This window comes from Prionailurus bengalensis, chromosome B1, assembly GCF_016509475.1.
Source record: "Prionailurus bengalensis isolate Pbe53 chromosome B1, Fcat_Pben_1.1_paternal_pri, whole genome shotgun sequence".
NCBI classification, from domain to species: domain Eukaryota; kingdom Metazoa; phylum Chordata; class Mammalia; order Carnivora; family Felidae; genus Prionailurus; species Prionailurus bengalensis.
The window spans coordinates 165368014-165380524 of NC_057344.1; the positions used below are offsets into that span (position 1 = coordinate 165368014).

Consider the following 12511-nt stretch of genomic DNA (forward strand, 5'->3'; position numbering starts at 1 on the left):
GCCACAGAATCTGAAACAGGCTCCAGGCTCTGAGCCATCAGCACAGAGCCTGATGCGGGGCTTGAACTCACGAACCGCAAGATCATGACCTGAGCTGAAGTCGGACGCTTAACCGACTGAGCCACCCAGGCGCCCCCAGAACTTCTAACTTTTAAAGAGAAACTGGAAATGTGGGTTTTTCTGTAAAATCTCCTAATTTCAAAATGTTGACCCAAATTTATTTTCAACTCTTGTGTGAACCGAAGTCATATTTAGCTGACGGGTCATCATGGTTAAGTGACATCTGCTTTATTCAGACATTAAACATTTCACAGAATGGAGTTCCTCCTGATAATCTTTTGTATTTTAGGCACAACTACCAATATACTTTATAGAAACATCTCTGTAAAAGTTTTAGCTTTTTGCAATGCCGAGAGCTTCTAATTATTTCTGTCAGAAAAAAATGATGATGTCTACTTAGTCATAACTTTGTTAAATATAAACTACTTTAAAAAAAATGATGTACTTAAAATGTCACAAAATCTATGTGGACATTTTTATATTTATTAAATATTTTGTGCTTTAGGTGTCTTCTTATCAAGAGGTTATTAAACATATTGGATAACTCAGTTCTGCCAAAGATTTTTCACTTCCTTTTGGTTGTTGACAGAATGGTCAGCTGTGAAACAATATGTATAGCACAAGGTTGAGATGTGATTATGTTACCATAAATCAGAAAAAAAGGTTTTTTGACGTGTATGCTTTTCAACAGATGGCAGAAAAATACTGCAAATTCTTTATTAGAAATTGATTTTTCTTCTCTATAAGTACATCTTTTTTTTTAGCTTTTTAAAAACCTTTTTACTGTAGAAAATTTCAAATAAATATAAAAATAGAATATGTAATGAATGCTTCCTTTTGTACCCATTACACAGCTCAACAATCAACTCATTATTCTGTTTCATTTCTATTCTCCTCACTCCTATTACCCTCCGGATTATGTTGAAGCAAATCCCAGACATCATACCATTTTATTCATACATAATTTTTAAGTTTCTCTATAAGATAAGGACTTTTAAAATAATATAACCATATTAACATTATCACCCTTACCAGGATAAACATTAATTCTTTAATATTTACAGGTACATCTGCCATGTAAATCATTTTAAATTATGTTGGTCGAAATACATAAAAACTGAAAGCAGAAAAATAACTCAAAGAACATAGCCACCATATGTGTAGGGGGGAAAAAAAAACCTCACCCTATACAACTCAGTAACTCCTGAGAACATCAGTTTAGATGTAATGATTAATCAAAATTAGGAATCCTTCCGATCCTACCCTTCAGATTTGGGCTTGGGTCATCAAGAAAAAATCTAAATTCTTTTTAGTTTTTTAAATATTTTTGTGTCTGAAAAAGAAAGTAGGCATTAAAAATTGTTTGCCTCCAAGACTTCAGAAAAGACTTATTTAAAGTTTAGAGTCTGAAAGCATAAACTTCATTTATCTAGAAAGTTCACGTACTTGCAACCCCTTTGTTTAACCTGCTGCCAGATTACTCTATTAGACTTCCTAAATTAAATTAATATTTGTGAAGCACCGATTAGGAGAAATGCAATACCAATTCTGAATTGGTGGCGTTGTAATGTATATGATGTCTCAAAAATCTGACAGTAGAAATAATAATTTTCTTAACTTTCGTAACTCAGATCCTCTGTTAAGGACCTGAAAGTAAAAGCGAATGATTTACAGAAGTTTTTGCAGAAACAATATTTTCATTGTCTACAGTGTACACTAAGCTTTGGTTCTTAAATATATATTTATAATTTTTATATGTGCATTATTTTTTTGAAAACAGAGTCCTTACTGGAAGGAAGCCCTTAACATATTAAAACTGGTGGTCTCTCGCTCTGCAAGTCTCGTTGTGCCCAACGATATCCCCAAGACCTATGGAGGAGATCTAGGTTCTCCTGAAATATCCTTCACCAAGATTTTTAATAACGTCTCCAAGGAGTTGCCTGGGAAGACCTTAGATTTTCATTTTGATATATCTGAGGTAAGGTGCTCTATTTGAAACTTTCATTTGTTCATTTACTCACTCATCCGACAAGCAATGATTAAGCACATACTCAGTAGGAGACGTTGTGATAGGTGCTTTGAAATTGGGGTGGGGGTGGTAAAAAGGCCTGTCCTTGGGAAGCATACAATCTCTTGGGTCAGTGGGTAAATAAACATTGTGATAAGTGCTTTAGCTGGAAGTAAGTTAAAAGTACTGTAGGAAGATGCAGCGTGTACCTCTAACCTGATGTGGTGTTGAAAGATAAAGTAACCCTAGGCAAGCGTATATGGAAGCTTGGGAACAGGAGATTAATGCAGGAAAAAGCAGCATGTGTGAATGAAGCCTCGTAGTGTGAGAAAGCATGGTATTCTGGAAATTTCCAATTTGTACCATATCTTGAGCACAGACTATAGAGAACGCAAGTGTAGAGTATGATGGTAGATGAAGCCGAAGGCAGAGGAAGAGGCAAGATCATTAGGGATCTTGCATGCATCATAACAAGATGGTTTTATCTGGAAGCAGTGGGAACTCTGAAAGGATTTTTAACTGGAGTGGAAATTGTAGGATTTGCATTTTGGGAAGTTTACTCTGGCAACAGGATGGAAAAAATAGACCAGGATGGAAAAATAGACCAGGTGGAGAGGAGGAAAGTCAATAAGGAATCTGTTAGAATAAGTAAAAGGTCATGTTGGCATGTCTCTAGGCAGTTGCAGAGAAAATGAAAAGGGAAGGGATGGTTTTCAGAATGACTAAGGAAGTCATAAACATCTTGATGGGAAGGAGAGGAAGTACTGAGTGAGGAAGAGGCATCAAGGATATTGCTTCGACAACTGGCTGAATGTTGGTACCTTTGAGAGAGAAGGAGAAGGCAAGGAGAACAGATCTTGGCAGGAAGGGAAGAGTGAGGAGATCAGCCTTGGATATACCAATTCTGGACTAAGAACCTACCAGTGGAGCTGCCTAGGAGGCAATCAGAGTTTATGTTTTAGAAGAAAACTGGGGTGGAAGTAACAATGTAGGGTCTTCAATGTTTTATAAGTGGGCAGTTAAAATTGTGAAGGGAAAAATAAGGCTAAAATAAACTAAGACCTGAAAAGCCCAATATTTTAAAGGGAGAGAGAGGCAGGGTCCACCAGTGCAGAAGGGAACCTGGGCCCTTGACTATGTCACATATTAATGTGACATAAAATCTCACATAAAAATGTTTGGCTCTTGGTGGAAACCCCCAGTTTTGTTTTTTTTCCAGTACCTGAGCCCATTCTTACTGGCCTTGGAGCCATTAAAGTGGTCTTTTAGAAGCCAAGGAAGGAATTTTTCGAGAAGGGAGTTACTGAACAACGATTGCAGGGAAGTTGAGAAAGATAAAAATGGAAGACCTAATTTCTTTAATATTATTGATTAGAATCATATAGATTTAAAAAATGTTTTGCTGTTCAGTCTTGATGTTAGAATTTATCCAAATCTTTATGGGTTGTGTTTTTTAGATAGAAACTATGTTTGTTGCTAATTTTTTAGTTAATATCAGAATTTCTGTCCTGAAGCACATAGTATAAGAATCTGATAAAGAAACCAGGCTTTCCTGTGTCTTCTGAGTCAGAAATTGCAACTTAATTATCTTGTCTAAAGCAGTGGTAAGAATTCTCAAAAACACTTGATATACTTAATTTCAATTTGTTGCTTCAAAGATTACTAAGTACCTGCTGTGTATAGGCATTGGAGTAGAGGAGCAGAGATGAATCGCACAAGGTCTAGGGGACTCACGTGCACTAGGGAAGACAGCCACGTAAACAAATCACCAACACATGGCAAATGTCCAAGTATAATTCCCCAGATGTGTGGCGTCAGAGAAGGCCTCCTTGGAGGTCTGGAGTCCCCATTAAAAGATGACCATGGGTTTGGTTGGTGAATATTCCGTTCAAAGGTGGGGGGGGGGGGGGGGCAGCATGTGCCAAAACACAGGTCCCTAAAGGCAAGGTGTGTTTGGAACACAATAGCAAGTTCAGGTTTGCTGGCGTGTAAAGTGAGGGTGGGTGTGATAGACGTTGAGGTTAGGGAGAGCAGCAGGAACCGCGTCATAAAGGAACCGTGTGACATGCAAATGAGCTTGAATACGATTTTCAGATGTAAATTCAAGATGCTTCACAAAGCCAGAATAAATACAGATGAATTGTGGATGAGCATAGAATTTTTACCGAAACAAACTTGGAAATGTTACACATCAGATTTGTAGGGAGAAGCTGCATAGATCCCTTCCTCTTTGGAGTCGTTACCCAGCTTGAATATTTGCAAAAGCACATTACTGAAGCACGTAGAACAGTAGGCATTGAAAAAACACCAAAATGGTAATAGATTAAATCTGAGTGGTAAGATGACAGGTGGTTTTTGGTTTTTTGTTTTTTGTTTTAAATCACTTTAATATTTTCTGAGCTTTCAAAGAGGATATATTTCATAATCATGGTGGGGGATATGAAGGTGGTGGATTTTTGTTTTTGTTTCTGTTTTTTTTTTTTTTTTTGCCTCAAAAAGTGACATTTAGTCAAAGGGGGAAAAATGAGAAGTCCATCCTTAGGCTCCCTTCCCTCCCTTTTCCTGCTGCTCTTCAGCCCCCTAAGGACTGAACCTTGGGTAGGGTTAGGTCGCAGGACAGTCCCTCAGATAAGGTCAGCAACACTGAGGGGCATCTCCTCAATGGAGGTGTTGTAGAAGGTCTCAGTGTCTCGAAGAGTCCTCTTGTCTCTTGTCACCATGTTGACAGCCACACTCTTATGGCCAAATCATTCACCACGACCGAGTCCGTGGATGTAGTTTTCCCTGCTGGTGGGAAGGTCACAGTTGATGACTAAAGAAACCTATCGCACATCAGTGCCTCTGGCCTAGGTCAGGGGAGAGGACAACTTCAGCATGGCAATGAGAAGAGCACACAGTCTATTCAGAAGAGACTGAAATGTATGTGCTAGGCAGCCACGGGAAGGCAAAGGAAACAAACATCCCCTCTTACCCAGCAACCTAAGGTGTGCCAGATTTTATTCCAAGTTGCTACTTTCCTGAAGAGGGGCATGAAGATGGTGTTTTTTTTTTTAAAGAGAGCAGATCCCTATTTAAAATAGGAGTAAGTAGGGGCACCTGGGCGGTTCAGTTGGTTAAATATCTGACTCTTGATCTTGGCTCAGGCCATGATCTCACAGTTCATGAGTTCAAGCCCCGCATCAGTCTCTGTGCTGACAGCCTGCGGCCTACTTGGAATTCTCCCTCCCTCTCTCTCTGCCCCTGCCCCACTCATGCTCTCTCTCTAAAGAGATAAACTTAAGAAACACCTGGGTGGTGCAGTCGGTTAAGCGTCCGACTCTGGATCTCAGCTCAGGTCATGATTTCTCAGTTCGTGAGTTCAAGCCCCACGTTGGGTTCTGTGCTGTTGGCGCTGAGCCTGCTTAGGATTCTGTCTCCCCTCTCTGCTCCTCCCTGCCTGTGCTTTCTTTCTCTAAATAGATAAGTAAAACTTAAAAAAAAAATAAATAAATAAACTTAAGAAGATAATAATAAAATAGGAATGAGCTGTCTGATTGTCTCATCTTCTCAGGGAGTCATTTTCAGTGAAGTGAAGTCTCCTGATTAAAAAAAAAAAAAGACATCACGTGGTGCCTGATTGGCTCAGTGGAAGTATGCAACTCTTTAATTTTTTTTTATGTTTATTTATTTTTGAGAGAGACAGTGTGAGCAGAGGAGGGGCAGCGAGAGAGGGAGACACAGAATCAGAAGCAGGCTCCAAGCTCTGAGCGGTCAGCCCAGAGCCCAACGCAGGGATCAAACTCACAAACCGTGAGATCATGACCTGAGCCGAAGTCGGACGCTTAACCACCTGAGCCACCCAGGCGCCCAAAGCAGGCAACTCTTGATTTTGGGGCCGTGAGTTCAAGCCCCACACTGGGTATAGAGATAACTTAAATAAACAAACAAACTTTAAAAAATAAATTATTTTTTTAAAAGACATCATTACATTTGATTTTTGTAACATCTACTTTATGCTGTTATCTTTGCTTTTTTTTTTTTTTTTTTTTTTGGCTGTTTGTGAAAAAAAAAAAAAAAAAGTCCTTACAGATCCAGTACTAATCCCTTTATGGTGAAAGATCCCAGTCGAACACTGTCCTTTTTGTTTCTCTGCAGACACCAATCATTGGAAATAAGTATGGCGATCAGCATAGTGCAGCTGGAAGAAATGGGAAACCCAAAGTTATTGCAGTTACTAGGAGTACTTCTTCTACTTCTTCTGGTTCTAATTCTAATGCCTTGGTTCCTGTTAGCTGGAAAAGGCCACAGTTATCACAGGTACGTTAAAAAAAAAAAAAATCAAAACCGAACACCTACAGAAGAATCAATTTTGTTGCATGTATGACAGCTTGAGAATTTGTCTTATTTATCAGTAATCCTAACATTTGCATTTTTTCCCCCCTTAGCGAAGAACAAGAGAAAAGCTAATGAATGTGCTTTCTCTCTGTGGTCCAGAATCTGGCCTTCCAAAGAATCCATCCGTGAGTAATCATGATCGCATGCATAAAGGCTGTAAAAATCCTGTTACTACTCCATTAAAAAAAATGGAAATTATTCTGTCTCCTTGCTTGCCTTTTCTAACTTCCCTTATTTCATGGCATTAACTAAGAATGAAAAAGATATGGTCTCCATGGTACTTGGAAGTTACACTAATTAAGTATTCAACCAGTTAGACTTTAGCATGGAAACCAGATTGAAGCTCTGAATTCTTTGACAGATGAAGCCTGCGGTGGCTCTTCGGGCACCAGTGTCTCATGGGCAGAGTGACGATGCTGACGGGTGGCTTTTTTTTTTTTTTTTTTTTGGCTGGGCCTTAGGTTGTATTTTCTTCTAATGAGGATTTGGAAGTTGGTGACCAACAGACCAGCCTAATTTCTGCAACAGAAGACATGATTCAAGAGGAAGAAGTGGCCGTGGAAGACACCAGCAGTGAACAACAATTTGGCGTTTTTAAGGATTTTGACTTTTTAGATGTTGAATTGGAAGATGCAGAGGTAAGGATGTGGGCAGTCCGTATATTTATAGCTTACAGTTGCAAGTATATGAGAATTAAGTGTTTGAGCATAGCATCTTTCCTTATTAAGGTCAGTGTGAGGTCAAGAAGGTAAAATCGGGCTAGATGGGTGATGGGCATTAAGGAGGGCACTTGTGATTAGCACTGGGTGTTACACATAGGTGACTAATCACTAAATTCTACTCCTGAAGCTAATACTACACTATATGTTAACTAACTAGAAATCAAATAAAAACTTGAAACAACAAACGAATTAAACAAAAATGTTTTTAAAGGAAAAAATCTAAATTGGGAAGTAAACGTGACTAGTACGGTTGGTCAGTTAGCAGAAGTAGTCTGAAACAGAAGAGGAACGTCTAATTCTTACTCTTTGCCCCAAGAAATAAAAAGTGAAAAATGGGTTTCTTCCAAAGTTATGTCTTTAATTTAGGATATGCTTATGTTTCAAATGAGACAAATTAATACGCAGCAAAATGGTAAAACATTATATTAAAATTTGTCTAACACTATTTTAAAGTATAAGTACAAACACTTAACACTAAGTTAAATTAAATGTACTCACATGATTTCGAGGGCTTTGGCTTTCCAGAACTCTCTACTGTGTCAAATGACCGAGATTCTACCTGCGACATCCTCACTGTTTTCTTCTTCGTACTGTGGCCAGCCCCCTCAAATGACTCATTTCACGTAGCACCAAGGGGCTCTCTCCTCTAAGTTGATTCCGTCTAGATTAAATCGATAGGTATGTGTCAGTTGGGATGATTTCGAAATGAAAAATCGGACTCAAAAGGCGGATTTACGAGCTTACAAAACTGAGGTAGTCCAGAGGGTTATAGCTTATTTAGATGTGGCTCAGGGAGGTCTCTGATCATTTCTCTGCAGTTGGCTAGGCTCCGCCCTTCTCTGCAAGTCTCTGTCACATGGTTATGTCCACATCCAGCAGTGTTCAAAGCAAATGAAGGTCACTTTTGTAACAGTGAAGAAGTTGCTCTCCTAAACGTCCTCAGCATACTTCCTGTTACATGAGTGGGTCAAGCTGGATCATTTGCCAATTTCTGAAACAGTCATTGTGGCAAAGAGAACAGGATTGCCCTGACATTGTGAGGCTCTTCGGGACCTATTCCTGTAGCTCATCCCCCTAAACTTGCAACTCCTAAATCTAAAACGTTTGTCACATAAGTTTCGAAAGTGTTCATTCTAAAATGTATACAAATACCTATATTTGAGAAGCCCAAAATGCCTTGTCATCCGGTATCCATCCCATGTCATTGACACATCTTTCTCCAAAGAATTTAAAGTCGCTCACGTAACTCAAATGCATTGATTAACCCTCTTGAAGGGATGTTTCCTTTGGCTCTAATAGGTGAGGAGGGATGAAATGTAATGGCCTGCGCCGTGTCACATCATTAGTTGTGGACAGGAGACCAGTTTAAGGAGGTCCTCCTACATGCTTCATCCTCCTTTGCATATAGAAGGGTACAACCATGGTGGCTCAGGGTCAAACCAATTGCCTTTGTACTCGACATGAACTTGTTCCCAAAGACACATGGATAGGTTCACAGGAGCCCCCAAGCAAGTATTATTCGGCCGCATAGGGCAGTGGCTTTTAAACTTTTTTTGTTTTTGTTTTTACTGTGATCCATACTTAATACATTTTATATCACATCCAAGTAGATACACATACCTTTAAAATGAAAGTTTCAAGAATACGCAGCCTTGTGGCACCTTGCTGGCTCAGTCAGTGGAGCGTGTGACTCATGATCTTGGGGTTGTGAGTTCAGGCCCCACACTGGGTATAGAGATTACTTGAAAAAAAATAAAAAGAATATGCAATATGCAGCCTCACCCTATGCTGTTATGCACGCTGATATTTCCTGTTCTCTTTCATTTTTTTTTTCCAAAGTGGCAGATCACCATCCTCTAAAATTGATTTCACATCCCCAATTTCAAAAACACGTTGTAAGAAGTAGGACTGACTTGAATAATCAGGCAAGAAAGTCTGATGGATTGAAGAGCCTTGCTGCCCGACCACAAGGGCATGAGCAGCTCTTAAACTCTAATGCAGTTATTTGTTTTCAATTGAGAGTTTAAAATTTGTGAAGGCAGGCAGGCAGGCTCTTGACATGTTTGTAATGGTAAAGTTATTTATTTTGTTTGCTTTTTTATCTTCTTTTTTTTTTTTTAAGAACTCTGTAAATGCTTCCAAGTTTATCCCACACCCTAATACATAGGTACTAATTAACATGGATTTTGAACAGAACTTTGGCAAATTGAATTAAAGACGCTTAATGTAGTTTTGTCTTTAATTCAAGTCATAGTGATTTGGGTGGGTGGTGTTCATGTATGCCTCATCATTAGACAATTCAAATAGTAGAGATTTTTTAAAACCTAAATATAGTCTTGCTTAAAACATGGTAGTAGGAAATACTTTGCTACAAAACAAATGAAACTGTTAATTAAACTTCTAAAATACCCCCCAAATACCTGCCAACCTTGGAAGCTCCCCGTGTGTAGTCATTCATTCACCAAACAAATATTTAGGGCTGTTGCCATTATTATGTACTGTGCTACATAATAATAATTGAAATATCTGGTAGGAAGGTGGCTTTTCGAACTTTGACCTGCAGGGTTTCTGAGACTTCAAGGCTGTACCCAGAGTGCAGGCAAAGAGCTCCTTGTTACCTTTTGCAGCCAGAGCGGCTTGGGTTTAGTTCATCAGCTTTGCACGGTTGACTTCCATTTTAAATTTCATTCGAAATAAGTATTGCTTTGCTTTATTTAAAAAAAAAAAAAAAAAAAAAAGGATTTGAAAACCTCTATCCTAGCCAGTGCCTCTCGAGTAAAGGAACACAAATAAATCCTATATTGCTGGCCAACTCATTGTCATTTGTCATATCAGGGCTTAAGAGCGAGTGTAAGAATTATATCCTTGCAAAAGGAGGATCAGCTTAGAATAACAGAAACATAACTTCTATAAATCCATAAGTGGGGTGAAATTGAAATCTGCCCTATTTCCTCTTGACCTTTTGAACTTGTCAAAAGTTATGTTTTGATGGCTTTGATCTTGATTTTAGACTATTTTATAGTAAAAAATGGCCACTGGGTTTAGCCAGAACCATTCTCTAGACGAAAATAATTGTGACCCTGTATGTTGTCAACTGAATGTGGGTACTTTAAGTCAGTTTTGCATTGTATCAAGTATTAAATCTATGTAAATCTTGAAGATTTTCTGAAAGTTCGTGTTTGCAAAGTGTATCACAGAAATGTTGTTTTCAGTGTCTGTCTCTGACTTCTTCATAATATAGTTTGCGTAAAAAAGTAATTTGAATCACATGTTGGCTTTCTACTCAGAGCTTAATCCAGAGCTTGAATCAGTCTTTGGGTTTGAGAAATCACAAAGAGTTTTCCCCCAAAAGTGTAGCGTATATTTAAATGTTTGTCTTCGTTCTTTCTAATTCTGTGTGTTTTCCTTTTTGCTAACCAGGAACTGCAGGTAAGTTGCAGCCTGGTGTTGTGGATTGTTTATGTATCGTTGTCTGTGATGTATTCGTCTTCTTCGTGGTCTCATTTGTGTTTGGGCATTAGAATAGAAATGGCCTAGACAGTAGGTTTAGTCGGTCCCCAGTCATACAATATAGGAGGTCAAGAAAATTATTTAGTTAAAACAGGCTCAACCAAATATTGTGATCTCTTTAAATATGAATACTTAACGATGTTTTAAAAGTTTCGAGAAATTGAAGGGCTGATTGAAACTCTGCTTATGATGATGCATTGAGTATTTTTCATCTCAGTACATGTTTTCCTGGTGTGTTGTGTTTACTGTATTTATACACATGTATCTGAGGCCTTAGAGATCATGTCTTTCTTTTCCAGGGTGAAAGTATGGACAATTTCAACTGGGGAGTCCGCAGGCGCTCACTGGACAGTATTGACAAAGGGGACACTCCCTCCCTCCAAGAGTACCAGTGCTCCAGCAGCACCCCCAGCCTGAACCTGACCAACCAGGAAGACACGGACGAGTCCTCGGAAGAGGAAGCAGCTCTCACAGCAAGCCAGATACTGTCCCGCACGCAGATGGTACACACTTACCTTCTCATATAGCGACAGTTGGTCTCACTCTCCTCTTAACTTCCACCTTAGTAATTACTGTCTCTGGATTTTCCAATTTTCATTTCACTTTGGGTAAAACGCACACACCGAAATGAAAATACAGAGTTGCATTGCTAATGGAGCGTGCTGTTCATGACATTACTCAACATTTACGTTTATGCCGCACACCCTTCAGCAGCTGAGACAGTGTTACCTTCTCTCCTAGTGATGGCGAGTCACTCTGGACACTTCTAGAGGTCCTCATCTTGAGTGACACGTAGTTTTGGTATCCGTGTGGACACCAACACTGCTTTATCCGCCACCCACTTTTCCTTGCTGGTTGGCGTGGAAAGATCGAGCACAGCTTTGTGCCTTTCGAGATCAGGTCAGTTATATGTGGGGGTTCCGACTTGTGGCCCAGAGGCTACATGGCAGAGATTAAAGAGTGAGTGAAACATGAGGAAAGGAAGCCCGCAAGGCTAGTCTGCCTGCTCAGAAATGTGGGAGCGAAAGGGGTGGCAGGAGGAAAGGAGGTGTGGAAGGGCCCCCGCGAGGCACATAGATAGGAATCAGTGGTGCCAGCAGACTGCACTGACCTAGCTCTCAAGGGATACCCTTTTCACACTGAGCCCAGCCATGCCCTCTCTTTTGCCCCTGTTTGCTCCACGTTCAGTCGGCTGGTGGAGCGCTGGCCGCAGTGTTGAGTGGCAGGGGCTGCTCTGGCTGTAAACAAAATGGGAAGTTGCCAGTTTGCACGTGGCTTCCGGTCACCTCTCCAATTTGGGCATCTCATTGTTGTCCCACGATGTCTTTCAGTCAACCCTCATTTAAGTGTTAAATGATGAACAGCAACTGATGATAATAACAGCAACTGTCACCACTCACTGGATGCTTGTCATGCCCCAGCCTCTGTGAAGGGTGTTTGGCATCTATTAGTCTGCAGAACGCCCCGCCCCCCAACCACATGAAGTAAGTACAGTTATCGCAATTCTGCAGGACGAGCCACTTGTCCCAGGACACATAGCTACTAGTTAAGTAGGCTGGAACCAAGCCGTCTGCCTCCACATCCATGCCACCTAACGCTTCGTCCTCCTTGGGACTATTTTCATTTAATCGAGTTACTGGCAACAGTGACTGAAGGAGGCACCAGCCCTCCGTGGAGCCAGACCGTGGCATTGTGCCGCCAACCTTCTGTGTAACTATGGTCAACCTACCTGACTTCCCCTTTAAAGCTGGACTCTGGATAGTGTCTGCCTCATGGGAATTTTATGAGGAGGAAGGCCACCCAGCCCACAATAAATGCTTAACAGAGGTTTGCTCCC

General features: G+C 40.2%; 1 protein-coding gene and 1 non-coding gene across 10 annotated transcripts in view; one reads left to right on the plus strand and one right to left on the minus strand.

The window, feature by feature from the left end:
• The window catches only part of FRYL (FRY like transcription coactivator), a 272325-nt gene that overhangs the window by 230454 nt on the left and 29360 nt on the right, over positions 1-12511 (plus strand). For 5 of the 9 annotated variants that reach the window (XM_043572703.1, XM_043572706.1, XM_043572708.1 and 2 more), the window contains 6 exons: positions 1841-2038; positions 6203-6364; positions 6493-6567; positions 6904-7080; positions 10585-10593; positions 10974-11177. In XM_043572703.1, coding sequence (XP_043428638.1) covers positions 1841-2038; positions 6203-6364; positions 6493-6567; positions 6904-7080; positions 10585-10593; positions 10974-11177 — 825 coding nt within the window. The remainder of the gene's footprint in view (positions 1-1840; positions 2039-6202; positions 6365-6492; positions 6568-6903; positions 7081-10584; positions 10594-10973; positions 11178-12511) is intronic. The other 4 variants (XM_043572705.1, XM_043572707.1, XM_043572709.1 and 1 more) reach the window with 1 other exon arrangement.
• LOC122479288 lies at positions 4990-5103 on the minus strand. The gene has a single exon (XR_006296333.1). It is a non-coding gene; the product is annotated as a small nucleolar RNA SNORA67 (small nucleolar RNA).